Source organism: Stylophora pistillata, chromosome 11, assembly GCF_964205215.1.
Source record: "Stylophora pistillata chromosome 11, jaStyPist1.2, whole genome shotgun sequence".
Lineage (NCBI taxonomy): Eukaryota > Metazoa > Cnidaria > Anthozoa > Scleractinia > Pocilloporidae > Stylophora > Stylophora pistillata.
The window spans coordinates 28,665,686-28,680,311 of record NC_142529.1 but is presented as its reverse complement, the minus strand read 5'-3'; the positions used below and the strand labels follow the sequence as shown (position 1 = coordinate 28,680,311).

General features: G+C 39.6%; 1 protein-coding gene across 1 annotated transcript; it reads right to left on the bottom strand.

Moving 5' to 3' along the window:
- Positions 1–2,651: 2,651 nt before the first annotated feature.
- Positions 2,652–4,487, bottom strand: LOC148721027 (protein CFDP2-like). The gene is made up of 3 exons (XM_088737738.1): positions 4,251–4,487; positions 3,936–4,169; positions 2,652–3,134 (listed from the first exon to the last, which is right to left on the bottom strand). Exons 1-3 carry the CDS (start codon positions 4,485–4,487, stop codon positions 2,652–2,654), a joined length of 954 nt encoding a protein of 317 aa, XP_088593864.1.
- Positions 4,488–14,626: the final 10,139 nt, after the last annotated feature.

Here is a 14,626-nt window from a genome sequence, read left to right as displayed (position 1 = left end):
AGGGAAATATATTTAGCATTAAGTTGGCGGTATAGTGACGCACGGTCAAATTACTCATACATCATTAGGCGTGAATGATCACATTGGCTAATTAAAGCAATTCAGCACAGCGTAGCCAGCTAGCTCTCTTTTGCGCTCTAAGGTTGAATTTTAAGTTAAGAGATAGCGTGTGGGAGGTAAGCATCCGATATATTCGCTAGCTGTACATTAAACATGTGGTGGCTGTTAAGAACTATAAAACCGTTCTCCCACGGCGTGCGTATGGAGAGAAGATCATTTGTAACCTCTGTGCTCAAAAAATAGTAAACAACACTAATGACAGCACTAAAGCACACTTATATTACAATCTCCTGGTACGGCTAATATTGTACGCATGCGCACAACCATATCACCCGTAGATTGGCAGCCATGGACAGCTGTTTCGCCCTTGTTGTGGCTCATTATCATGGCATAGCGAGCAGGGTCTATATTTGCATACGCAAGCTTTTGTACGAATCGATTGCATAGTCTTCATCAAGTTTTAGTGATGGAGTTGAATGTTATTGACATTCAATAATATATTTACATACCGACCTTTAATGTGCCTTTACGCGGGTAGTATAAAGTTGATCTTTAAGAGCACTTAAAGCGGCGAGGTAAACAAGCGTAAAGCTGATTCGACACCTTTACGCTAGCTTTAAGTCAACTTTACGTACCGACCGTGTAAATTGAACTCTAATCGCCTTTAAACAACTTTAAATAATAGCATAAAATTGGTCATACAACTTTAAGCAAATTTACGCCACATTTACGCTTCCGTAAAGCTGCTTCGTAAAAAACTTTACGCAGATTTACGCAACATTTAAGTCTTCGTAAATCTTGATTTTCATGCTGTGAAGGAGAGTTGACAATCCGCAGCTCTGATAGATTCTAAGCTTCGCCTTTCTGCTGTAGTTTTCTGACCTCCACACTGAGCTTAAGCTCATAAAGGCATAATTTGAATATATCAACAAGGTTGAAATGGTAAATTGGCCACCATTACGATTATAAGAGCTGACGTTTCGAGCGTTAGCCCTTCGTCGGAGCGAATAGGGAAATTGTGGGTTGTGTGTGCTTTTAAAGGAAGAAAAAGGAGCTACGTGATTGGTGGGAACAAAGCAACGAGAAAAACACGAATAAATTAGTGGAATGAAAAGCGTTCGTTGATACCTTATAATAGTCTTATAATCGTAACGGTGGCCAATTTACCATTTCAACTTTGTTGATATATTCAAATTATTTCGTTACCCCCACCGACGCAGCCCCAAACAGTTTCTTCAGAAACTATCAGCCTTTATTCATAAAGGCATACCCTGCTTTGTTCAATCTGCTTTGTATATCTAGAGTGGTACCTCCATCTTGGCAGAGCACACTTCCAAGGTATGTAAACTTGTTGGTGTTTGGAATGTCCTGTCCTCTTACCCAGATCTTTGTTGGGGAAGGGGCATTAACACACATGGCCTCCGTCTTCTTCAAGCTAATTCTCAAGCCGACCTGGCTGCTGAACATGTTGAGCCGGTCTGTCTTCCCCTGAATGTGCTGTCGAGTGTGGGACAATAGAGCTAAATCGTCTGCGAAGTCGAGGTCTTCGAGCGTAGTAATAGGGGTACATCTCATGCCTCTTCACTGATCTTCCATTGTTCGACAAAGGAACCAGTCGATAGCAAGATTGAATAGCATGAACGACATGACACATCCCTGCCGTACACCGGTTTTAACTTCAAAGCTTAGATCCCCCTGACTGATGCAACATGAGTAGAGGCATTTGATGATATTACCAATGCTTTGTGGAATGCCATATGCTCTCAGAATCTGCCAAAGACTGTCCCTACGAATGCTGTCAAACGCTTTCTGATAGTCGATGAAATTTACATACAACTCCCTCTTCCACTCAGTACATTGCTCAAGTGTTCCACAGTGTGAAAATAAAATCCGTACATCCACGCCCCTTGCGAAATCCAGATTGCTCGTTCCGCAGGATGTCGTTAACAGCTTTGGTGATGCGCTGCTTAATGACCTTGCAAAAGATTTTACTCGACACAGAGAAAAGGGTAATTTCTCGCCAGTTGTTACAATCACCTTGAGACCCTTTCTTTGGTATCCTGATTATCACTCCTCTGCTCCAGTCTGTCGGAATTTCTTCCTGTTCCCAGATCTTTGTAAACAATGGGGTCAGAATGGTTGCTGCAAGCTCAGGGGCTGCTTTAAACAGTTCGGCATTTAGATTATCATGGCCAGGAGCTTTTCCATTCTACAGGGAATTAATGGCTTGGATGATTTCCCTCCTAGTTGGAACGTCTGTGTTGATGTCAAGGTCAGTTGCGGCTTCCTAGATGTTTGGCATTACTGTTGGCGGTGGTCTGTTTAAAAGCTCTCTAAAGTGCTCCGTCCATCGCCGTTGTTGCTCTCCCTCTGATGTTAATAGGATACCGTTCATATCCCTTACAAGCACGTTGGTTGTGTGGCACTTACTTGTTATTATCTTGGTAATCTTTTATACTGTTGCTTGTTCATTGCGCGCAGCTGCCTCTTCCGCCTGGGATTCAAGGTTCTCCATGTACTTTCGTTTATCTGCTCTTGCTCGGCCTTTTACCTCCTTGTTCGCTGCCCCATACATTTCTTGATGCCTTTCTTTAAGCCATTGGGATTTCGAATCTATAACTTTCAACGGGCTTCTTTAATCCCCGTCTACTTTCAATTGCTTTCCAGGTATCAGATGACATCCATTCCTTTGGCCTTCGCTGCCTGAAGCCTAGACATGCCTTGCTGCTATCATTGTAAGCAGTAACAATTTTCTCCCAGTTCTTATTCACCCCTTCATCGTTAATATCCTCCCTTCCGCCTAGTTCCACAAGAGCCTCGAATCTGTTGTGCACCTCCACGATAAAATATTTTTGCACATTTGGGTGTTTCAGTTGGCTCACATCGAAACGGCTGCGCCCCTTGGTTAGACGCCCTGCACTCTTTAATTTCAGTGTAAGGTAGGCTGTTACGAGATGATGGTCACTTTCAATGTCAGATCCTCTCCTCACCTTGACATCCGGAAGGGATCTCCGCCATTTTCCATATGAAACTTCATTGGCTCCCCGGTCATAAAACGAATTCAATTCAAGAGACTGTTGATAACATACAAAGCACTAAATGACATGGCTCCAACCTATCTAGTTGAACTTCTTAGTCGATATGTTCCAGCACGAAAATACCTTTCATCAAACATGAATCTACTTGAGGTCCCAACAATTCGAAGTAAAACGTATGGGCAAAGAGCATTCTCCTACGCTGCACCGTATTTGTAGAATCAGCTACCTGAATGCATAAAAAACGCTGAATCTGGTGACTCCTTTAAACGCTTATTGAAAACTTATCTTTGCAAAAATTAAGCCACCAGATTTTTTGACATCGTGCGTTGTCAAATATATGTATAACACATAATACTTCGTTAGTTTAGATAGAGCAGCGATAATTGCATGTATAGGATTTTTATTGAATTGTAATAGTTAGTAAGTTAGTTAGATTACTCAGTTAGGTAGTTAGCTGCTAGCCAGTTACATACCTTGATTAAGTTTTTTATATATCCGTATATTTTCTTCATAATGGGTTGACTAGCACGTATGGTTCGTCAGTTCCCCTCTAGTCTTCCCCACTGCCTTGTTATGTAACCTAATTTGTTATTATTGTGTGTTCTTTTGTTTTATTTTCCCATGTAATTGCAGTGAAATGGAATAAATTAAATTAATTAATTGTAAAGCGAATAGAGTTCAATTTTAATTCGCTATATAAGAACTTATTATGAAATTAAATTAAATTAAGTTTCCATTGATCAGCAGATGGTCAATTTGATTTCTATCCCTGCCATTCGGGGATCATCATGTGCTTTTATGGATCTCTCGGTGAGAAAAAAGGCTGCCCCCTATCACCAAATTATTTGTTGTGCAAAACTCAACAAGCCGTTTTCCATTTTCATTGATGACACCACTCTCGTGTCTTCCTATCACTCTGTGCCTGGCTGAGTTATCGGCACCAACTTTGACATTTAGATCCCCCATGATGATGATAAGATCTTGCATTGGGACCTGCTCAATCTCTGCCTGGAGCCTGAGATAGAAATTGTCTTTCAGATCATCTTCACTATCATTGGTCGGAGTGTAACACTGAAATAGGGTCAAGTTGTTTTGCTTTCATTTCGGCCTGGCCTTTATGAGGCGACTATTAATTGGTTTCCATTCCAATACCGATCTATCTGCTCCTTTCTTCAGAATAATTTCCACACCTTCACGATGTAGCTCATCGTCCCGCCCAGAACACAATACTGTCTCGCATGACACCGTCTTTAATCTCCCTGTCCCAATCCATCTGCTTTCGCTTACGCCCAATACATGCAAGTTATACCATCTCATTACTGTTGTAGCTTGTGCAAGCTTCCCAGTTTCGCACATACTAAGTACATTCCAAAAGCCAATCCTGGTCATGATTTTTGCACTCTTCACTTCCAACTTCTTGCCAGTAGTTTCTTTCTAGCTTTCACCACTGGCAGTCATACGGTTCGAAGACCTTGGAAGGTCTGCTTGCAGGATATTGGTTGTCTTCGTTGCTGTTTCCGTAACACGTTCTTTAACAGGATAAGGTTGTTAGCCTTAAGTGTTCCTGTCTGAGAAAGTGTTCCAAGAGCCAAAAGTGGTGGTCAACCGATTTGGCTGAAACTTGGCACAAAAGTTGAGTGTGATAAGATATTTCACAAGCCACTTTGGCTCACTTCTCTGACTGTTCGTTCTGGAGTTTCAGGGGGGGTTCCATTCGTGGCCTATGGAGCACCAAAATTTCATCCATCTAAGGGGCATTTGAAAGTGCTATAAAACTCCATTGATAAATTTTGCTGCCAAATGAATTTTACCATGGACTCTAATATAGTGGAGCTTTTACTTCATAAATGTAACTTTGTTTTTAAGCAATTAGACAGAGAGGGGCCTGGGGCTAAAGTTAGGTTTAAGTTAGGGCTAAAGTTAAATTTAAGTTAGTCAAATTTGAGGTCAAAATCACTACCCAAAATTGCCATTTTTCAAAGAACCATAACATTCACCTGCTTTCTTGCATAACTTTCATACCAAATCCAGTATGTACTTTAGTGACCCATTTATCAAAGTCAGTTGAGAAAAATTTGGCTTATTAGGTTTGTTAAGTTTTTGGCGCAAACTCTTCATGCCCCTCTAAGGCCAAGCATAATTCATGCTATAAACAGACCAAAGTCTTGACATAAAGCCTTTATTGGGTATTTGGTGAGTGAAAGTGAAACATTAAAGCCAAATAAATGTCATTATCTAGAAATACCTCGTCTAATAACTTACTATTACTCTAAGAAGGCCTGTGAGTAGCACTGGAAACACCCAGCGGTTTAGCAAAATAAAGGTAATTTTTTTTCTTTGAAAACCTAGTACCCATCATAGAGCACAAATGATGATGTTCTGACCTAGATATGACAATATTTGTTAAAGATGCTTGAATTTCCGTTGATTCATATTTTTCAGGTCATATCTCCCTACATACTACAGTAAAAACCCGCAAGTAAGAAACTACATTTTTAGGACTTAGCCTAAACAGGTTCTTATATAAATGGTACTTAACAAAATTTTAGGCTATTTAGGTTCTTAAAACAGGTTCTTATTCTTGGAGAAAAACACACCTGCATAACAAGTTGGTAATTATCCTATATTTTGTAACTACATATTTGCACTCATTTTTCTTAAGAAAATCATGTTTTACAGCAATGGCAATCTGGTTTTTCTTCGATTATGATTACAGTAAATAATATCAGTGTACCTGTAATGTACTATATGATTTTAGAAAAAAAGAACCTATTTTAATTTTCTTAGGCTAAATAGGTTCTTGTTTATAGGGGGTATAAATGGAAAATTTTAGGCTAACAGGTTCTTAACTTTTAGGTTCTTACTTGCGGGTTTTTACTGTATACTCAAAAGCATGCAAAGTCTCTATATTTTGTCAGGCCCATTTTTTGATGCAACATTAAGTGAGCTTAACGAAAACGACCTTTAACAGAAGATCTTTGGTTAAACTTTCGATAACCTTGCTAGCTCTTGTAAATACGCATGATGACATCAGAAACAGAGCAGGATGGTACGTACAGGCTGTACTGAGTAGCGTCCAGGTGACACGCCGGAGGCTGAGATCCATCCCATTTCCCTAGTACGTTAGAGCTGAATAAATCAAATCATCCGGAAGTAAATAAGAAATCCATAGTTAGGAGAGCTGGACAACAAATATTTTGCTCCGATGAAGGGCTAACGCTCGAAACGTCAGCTTTTGTAATCATTACGGTGGCCAATTTACCATTTCAACTTTGTTGATATATCCAAATTATTTCGTTACTCCCACCGACGCATCCCCAAACAGTTTCTTTCGAAACTATCAGCCTTTATTCATTTTGTGTTACAGTTCCTATGAAACATGCCATACCACACCTCAAGATGCGATTGTTGTATCGACTGACCCACCATATTGGACGTGAGAGTGAGAGGACTGAACCAAGTCGAGGAGTCACGCAACCTTCACTGAGGTTTGAGTAACGCGGGTCTGTTGACCATCACTTGCGGTAATCACAGGAATTTGCTTACCGTAGAAAAGGTTCATAATACGATGCCTTACGATTAGCACTACCTATAATTTCAACGTCGAAAAATCTCGCACAATGACTGTAGTTGACTGAGTTTTTGCTTTTGCAACACCTTAGTTAATCTTCCCTTGGCAGAGAGTTCGCGAAAGTTAAAATCTTCAAACAAAGAAAATTGGAAAACCATCAAACTATTTTGAAACATGTGTCCTAAACCCTTTTCATAGGAAAAAAATTAAGGAAAATCTTTTTTTGACGGGAAGTTGAGAGGACCGCTCTTAGCGGAAGTGGCACTAAAAAAGCCATTTGCTACATTTATGCGCGTGTATGAGCCCTTTCTGATATTTTTAATTACCTGTACTTGTAACTTTGGTATCCCCCGATCTTCCTCCCGCCCCGGACTCACCTGAACCCTTGTAATTGTGTTTTAATCAAATAGTTATGTCATTATCGCAAGACAACAAAGGAGTCATTCCTGTTTCGCGCAGCGGAGCCCATGACGCGGCCTTGCGTTCATCCTTTACCCCTCCAAAGGAATAAAGTGCCATCGCAAAATTATCCTGAAACTTCTTATTGCTATACTTTCTATACTTAATAAGGACACAAACATTTACACTTGAATAGTGGGAGGAATGGAAACTCGATCCAGTCTTAATACTCTCATGTCCAAAATGGCGGACCCTATTGGCATCATCCCATGTCTCGTATGGAATACTTCATTTAAGCAGCAACATTAATTTTTTTGATCCAGCTCCTCTGACTGTGGATTCCATCTTTTTGGGATGGTTCCATTTATTCAGTTCTAAAGTACCTAAGATCTCTGATGGATCACAAGTCACCTGGACAGTGCTCACTGTGGCACGTAAGTTTATGGTCATGCTCGCTATAAGTGATGGGTATTTGCAAGAGCTATTCACAGGCTATTCAAAGGTCAGGCGTAGATCATCTTTTAGCGATCGTTTTATTCTGAACTTAATGGTTAAGGCCGGCCGGGTTAAGGTCACCTTATTTTCAATTTAAAAAACGGCCTGACAAAATACGGAGACTTTGCACGCTTGGAGTATAATATGTATGGAAATATGGCCTCACAAACATAGATCAGAGAGAATTCAATCATCTTTAGAAATATCGCCATATCTAGATCAAAACATCATCATTTGTACTCTATGATTGGAACAAGGTTTTCATAGGAAAAAAAAATTACCTTTATTTTGCTAAACCGCTGGGTGTTTGCATTGCTAATCAGAGGCCTTCTTAGAGTAATTATAAGCTATGAGTCGAGGTATTTCAGGATAATGACATTTATTTGGCTTAAATATTTCATTTTCACTCACCAAATACAAAATAAAGGCTATATGTCAAGACTTTGGTCTGTTTATAGCATAAATTATGCTCAAAATTCCATTTTGCTTGGCCTTAGAGGGGCATGAAGAGTTTGTGCCAAAAACTTAACAAACCTCAATAAGCCAAGTTTTTCTCAACTGATTTTGATAAATGGGTCACTAAAGTACATACTGGATTTGGTATGAAAGTTATGCAAGAAGACAGGTGAATGTTACGGTTTTTTGAAAAATGGCAATTTTGGGTAGTGATTTTGACTTCAGATTTGACTTAACTTTAGCCCCAGGCCCCTCTCTGTCTAATTGTTTGGAAACAAAGTTACATTTATGAAGTAAAAGCTCCACCATAGTAGGGTCCATGGTCAAATTCATTTGGCAGCACAATTTACCAATGGAGTTTTATAGTACTTTGAAAGTGCCCCTTATGAGGATGAATTTTTAGTGCACCATAGGCCACTAAGGGGACCCCCCCTAAAACTTCAGAACGAACAATCAGAGAAGTGAGCCAAAGTGGCTTTTGAAATATCTTATCACACTCAACTTTTTTCGCCAAGTTTTAGCCAAATCGGTTGACCACCACTTTTGGCTCCTGGAACACTTTCTCAGACAGGGACACATAAGCCTAATCCCCATGTCCGGAGGGCTGTGGGACTGTCTTTAGTCTGCACCCTACTGCTTGACCTGTCTGGCTTGGTAGGCTCTGCCAGGGGTGCAAACATCCCCGTCGGCATAGCTCCTGGAGTCACTGGACGCACAAGCCACTCAGCCACGACAAGGCAACCGTCCTAATGAGTGGACTAAAGTAATATACAGAATAGAAAATACTTCTTGGTTTGTAGATCCAAGCGTTCTGTAAACAATGCCTAAGATTTTATTAGCCTTTCTCACAGCACCATCAACTTGAGCACCCCGCGACAGGTCATAGGAATTCAGAGCTCCTAGGTCTTTCACATGCTTTACTGGTTTGATTGCAACTCCCATAATATACGAAGGAGACGAGTTGTCGCGGTTATGGGTAATGCGCATTGTTTCGCACTTCTCCGGGTTAAATCTTAACTGTTATAAAGTTTCCCAGTTTGCTAAGTGATCAATGTCGCTTTGAAGGGCTTGAGTATCATTTATGCTGTCAGCGGTCTCTCTGTACACTTTCGTGTCATTTGCAAAGAGTTTGATAGTTGATAATATGCTATACGATATATCGTAAACAACTGCCATCCTCCCCTTCTTTGGTTGGAGGGCTTCATCAAGAATCAATTCCTTTCTTCGCAGTCCACATTCTCCTCTCCATCACAGCATTTCTTGACTATTCTCTTATCCTCGTTGCCTTTCACAAAGAATCTTCCTTACATCCACCGTCCAAACTCTTGTATCGTTGTCTGGCAACAACTGATCAATTGGTTAGTCTTGTGGCCCAGACTTTCCGTGCAACTTCTTGGATGTTCAAGGTCCACGAACAATGGAATCTCTGTCGATACGCATTTGAATCAGCCTACATCACAGCCCATGAAATATGTGGAGTGTTTTTGATGACGGTAATACCCATTTACGTGGACAGACTTCTCTCCCTAATGTTTTGGCTAAGATACAGACACATTGTAACTTTGAAGCGCATGCTACCAACCTTTGTCATGAATACATCAATTCACTCTTTTTCACAAATGAGTTTTATTAAAGCGTAAGTTTTCGCTTACTTATCGTCCAGACCTCGCTCTTCTTGTCACAAACTTCCCCACCCCACTCCCTTTTGATGTGTCTAGGTTGCAGCAATCATTACCACACCCTCCCCAACAAAAGCTGTGTTTGTAACACTAATCACTTCCGAAGAAATTTGAATTTCGCGCTCGGTGAGCTGGCTACGCGCCGGTGATTACAAACCTTTGTCTTGCGAATAATAGAAACCCTTTCCTTCGAACAATAGATAAGGACATATAAGGAGCGAAAGCTTGACTTATTGTCGGGCCAAAATCCTAACCAAAAGTTTGATACGCACTCGTTGGGTTTGTCTCTCCGCTATTTCCGCGTTGGTGAATAAAAGAATAGATTAGTATAGGTAATCGCATGGGGCCTCGTAAAATTAAGGATTAATATCACTTGTGTTTTCGGAAGTTGCTGAAATTGCCCGAGTCGCTGCGCGACTCGGGCAATTTCTGAAACTTCCGAAAACACAAGTGATATTAATCCTTAATTTTACGAGGAACCATGTGATTACTTGTATATAATATAAGGGGCAAAATGTTTTGTTACTGATCTCGTGCAAAACGGGACGCCATTGTTACAAAACAAACAGAAATTTCTTTACCTTGGCAGCCGTTGCTAAGCGATTTTCAGCCAATCATTTTCAAGTAATTTTGCCCGGGGCAATAACAAAAATTAAGAAAAAATGCCCTCTGTCTTGACCAATCACAATTCAGTAATTTTGCCCCTTATATGATAAAAAGTTGAAATGAATGTAGAGTCGAAAGAAAAGCAGTTTGTATGTAACAAAGATGAAATTAATTATTTGGTACTTGATAAAACCTCGTACTCAAAACAACGCCGAGTGTATCGTGGCTAGGTCAGTATGTGTTCATTAAAATATGAAGCACGCAGGAAGTCTGGAGAAAGAGAAAGGTGCACAAGAGTTGCCAAAGACGTAACCAACAGCCATCATAGTTTTATAAATGATAAACTTATCCCCTCCTTCATTTTCCTTCTCGATCGATAGAATATCATGTTCCCTTCAGCACTGTCATAAATTTTTCATCATCGGAGGACAATTGCTAATCGCTCGAGGGAATTAGAACATAAAGAATTAAGTCACCTGCCGGAAAAATAAAAGCTTGTCTGATGACGTAACATTTACTTAGAATTTGTTGGTGAAAGGAGGAGAACAAATTAAGAATGTAAAAGAAACGACAGTAAACTGCTTTTTCGCCTAATATTTTGCTCTTCTCTTATTTTGTTCTACTGTTGGAGAAGAAACGGAGGTAAAAGAGCCCCAAAATGTTGCTAATCACGCGGTTGAATTCGAATATTTTAAAATAAGGTTGCATCAGTGGCCATACATCAATTTTAATCTATATATTTATTCGAATTCTTTGGTTGATTGACATGGGTTTGACATCCCTAGCCTAGACCCTCTATATTTTAATGTTACTGAGGTTAATAATGAGCCAAAAATTAACTTTACATAAATGATATGGACATTTGATTGACACTCTATCGATGGAGCAAGGTCAGCTTGCGAGCTGGGTCCTCGTTAACAGCACTGCGGGAAGTTGCTCCTTCGCTCACCAGTTGTGTTGCTCGAGGCCTCAAACTTATTCACCAGCAAGGTACAAAAAACTCATACTGGAGCGTTTATAATGAGTGCTTCCCGTCGGCTAAGTAAGGAGGGGTTGTTTATCCACAGAGAAAACAATATTAATGTTACAGGTGTTTTTATATATTTGACAAATTAAAGTGATGATTTCTCTGAAGTTTTCCAAACGATTAAACAATGATGAGGAAGTCTCTATATGATCATTAAGTGGGAAGTAAGGTTTTAATGATCGTCAAGGTTGTGAAGCTGTTTAGATGAAATATTTCTCGTTGCAATCACAGATAACTTCAATCTAAGAAAAAAGGAAACTAATACAGAATAATGTCGTAAACAAATTTCACTGGAGGTGGAACACAGACCAAGATATTTCAAGATCTGTACTGTTCCCCCCCTCTGGTTGGTGGGCTTCCGCAAAAATTTAAAATTTCTTTTCTACCAATCTACATTCTCCTCTCCATCACAGCATTTCTTGGCAATTCTCTTATCCTCGTTGCCCTTCACATAGAATCTTCCCTGCATCCTCCGTCCAAACTCTTGTATCGCTGTTTGGCAACAACTGATCTGTTGGTTGGTCTTGTTTGCCAGTCTCTCAGTGCTACTTATTGGATGTCCGTGGCTGACGAGCAATGGAATCTTTGTCGATACGTATTTGTCGCCGCTTTCCTTATAGACATTGCATTATGTGGAGTGTCATTGCTGACGATGACGACCATAAGCGTGGACAGACTTCTCGCCCTGTTGTTGGAGTTAAGATACAGACAAATTGTATCTTTGAAGCGCACATACATCACTGTAGCTACCTTTTGGATTTTATCTAGTGTTGCTGCTTTACGCTACATATTAGATTACCGTATACTCATTTTATATGATAGTATAATTACACCATCTTGCCTTGTTATTTCAGTCGCCTCGTATATGAAAATTTTTCGGGTTCTCAGTCATCATCAGGCTCAAGTACAAGATCATGTCCAACAACAGCCGGGCCAACCAAATGCACCGAACATGGGGCGGTACAAAAAGGCAGAGAACAGTGCATTGTGGGTGCAGTTAGCGTTAGTAGTTTGTTATGCACCATCCTTCATAGTAACAATTGTAATCGCTGACAGTAAAACATATTCATCACACTTAGTAGTATTAAGGGAAGTAGCAGCTGTCTTAGTTTACTTTAAATCGACGTTAAACCCGTTTTCTTTACTGCTGGAAGATTGGTGAAGTAAGACAGGCAGTAAAGCAAACCATCAGAAAAGCACTTTGCTGTCCATGGAGCTAGATCCTCATCAAATTGATACTTACATTATTTTTAATAATATACATGAAAAAATTTCTCAGTTCTGATTGGTTAAGATGAATGCAGTTTTCAGTTAATTCAGTGCAGAAGAGAGTTAATTCCGTGCAAAGAAAGAAACAAACCAGACATTCTGATTGGTCAGAATGATTGGTCAATGTCAATGTCAAGGTCAATGTCAAGGTCGATGTCACTTGCAGGGTTTGAATAAATTATTTTTGCACGTGATGCGCGCGCTCTTCTTCTGCGTAGTTATGAGAAGCTACCTCGTATTTTTTCATGTATATTATTAATACATAATCACATGATTTTCTCGTGCAATTTGGAATAAAAAAGCACTTGTAAATGTTTTCAAAGACCACAAATTGCACTCGCCCTACGGGCTCATGCAATTTTGTTAGACCTCAGAGGTCAGTGGTTCGAGTCCCGTACAGGCCTGAAATTTTTTTCAGGTCTGATTTTCACTATTGCTCAAATAGTGCTTTACTGCGAAGGATCGTGCACATATACGTTTCATAACCGCAGTTCATACATATGTTTCATATGTTTGTTGTTGTTTGATTTATCATCTACGGGTTCATGTCGAATTAATTTGATGGCCTGCTCCCAGTTGGCTTGTTAGCTCAATTGGTAGAGCGCTGCACTAGTATCGCAGAGGTCAGTGGTTCGAGTCCCGTACAGGCCTGAAATTTTTTTCAGGTCTGATTTTCACTATTGCCCAAATAGTGCTTTACTGCGAAGGATCGTGCACATATACGTCTTTTATCATTGTTGCCATTCACAAGGTATCTTCCCTCCATTAGCCGTCCAAACTCTTAGCGACGAGACAGTAGTTAGAACGTACCGGTTCTAGGACAATAGCGTATCCACACTTGAAAATTAGAAGGAAATGTATGGGAAAATGTGCAAAACTGTGTTCACTAGAAATTGAAATGAAGTATTTTAGATATAAGCTGGCATCTCTGATTACAATTTCAATTTCAATAGTTTGATGCTTTCGAGTTTCCAGTTTTTTTCTTAGACCAAGTGAAATCTTCAACTTTTATTTTTCTTTATTTCTAGTTTACCGAGGTTGATAATGAACAGTCAAGTTTAAAGTTCATGCAGATGATATGGACATTTCAAAAGCACCCTATCAAATTAAGAGAGATGGTTTGTGCCTCTTCTAAAAATGATAGGATAGATGTCTCTATATCTGGCTTGCCTTTTATTGCTAATTCTTACCCTTTAGGGTATGAAAAAAGTAACTTTTTTAACACGGTAGACAGTTTCCGGAGACATTTTAAATCCCAATTTTACAATTGAGCTCGAAAGACAAAAAAAAATGATGATAAACAAGTAGAAAATAAATTGTTCATCGAGTCAGCGATACGATTGGAAAACGCATCCCTTTATTTTCCATCTCTATCAATTAATTGTTATGTTTACCTCCATATTGGGAAATAACTGTCAGCATTACCCAGTGAGAATCACTGATCGCTGAAGGCAATCACAGGAAGAAAAGTTCAGTAAATTTCCTTTTGCACGGAGGTTCACCTGATACGAAAGTATTTTCTTGGTCTTACATATTGTGTTCAAGACATTGGAACTGAGAAAACAAATTTGATCTAGGGTCTAGTTGGCTACCTTAGGCTTGTCATTATCAGGGATACTCACTATGAGTTCGCTGGCAAAAGGAGGAGAATAAACAAAGAATGACAAAATAATTGTAGAAAATGGTTTGCTGGCGTAATACTTTGCTTTTGTGGCAATTTCGTCTAAGGTACTGGTCGGATACGTAAAGATAACTGAAAAGTTGCAAAGCACAATTAACTACACGGGTAAATTCGAATATTTTGAATAAATTCGCAGCTGCGACCAAAATTTGAATTAAAACATTTTGATCCGTTTGTCAAACTCAGTTTATTCTAATGAATAAAGGCTGATAGTTTCGAAAGAAACTTTTTGGGGCTGCGTCGGTGGGAGTAACGAAATAATTTGGATATATCATCAAAGTTGAAATGGTAAATTGGCCACCGTAATGATTACAAAAGCTGACGTTTCGAGCGTTAGCCCTTCGT

Bases quoted from the DNA above. Each gene is read 5' to 3' on its own strand.
- LOC148721027 (XM_088737738.1), bottom strand. From the start codon at position 4,487: ATGACCAGGATTGGCTTTTGGAATGTACTTAGTATGTGCGAAACTGGG. The intron at 4,170-4,250 runs GTATTGGAATGG...ACCCTATTTCAG, and splicing joins AGAAAGGAGCAGATAGATCG to TGTTACACTCCGACCAATGA. The intron at 3,135-3,935 runs GTGATAGGGGGC...TGTTATCAACAG, and splicing joins TTTGCACAACAAATAATTTG to TCTCTTGAATTGAATTCGTT.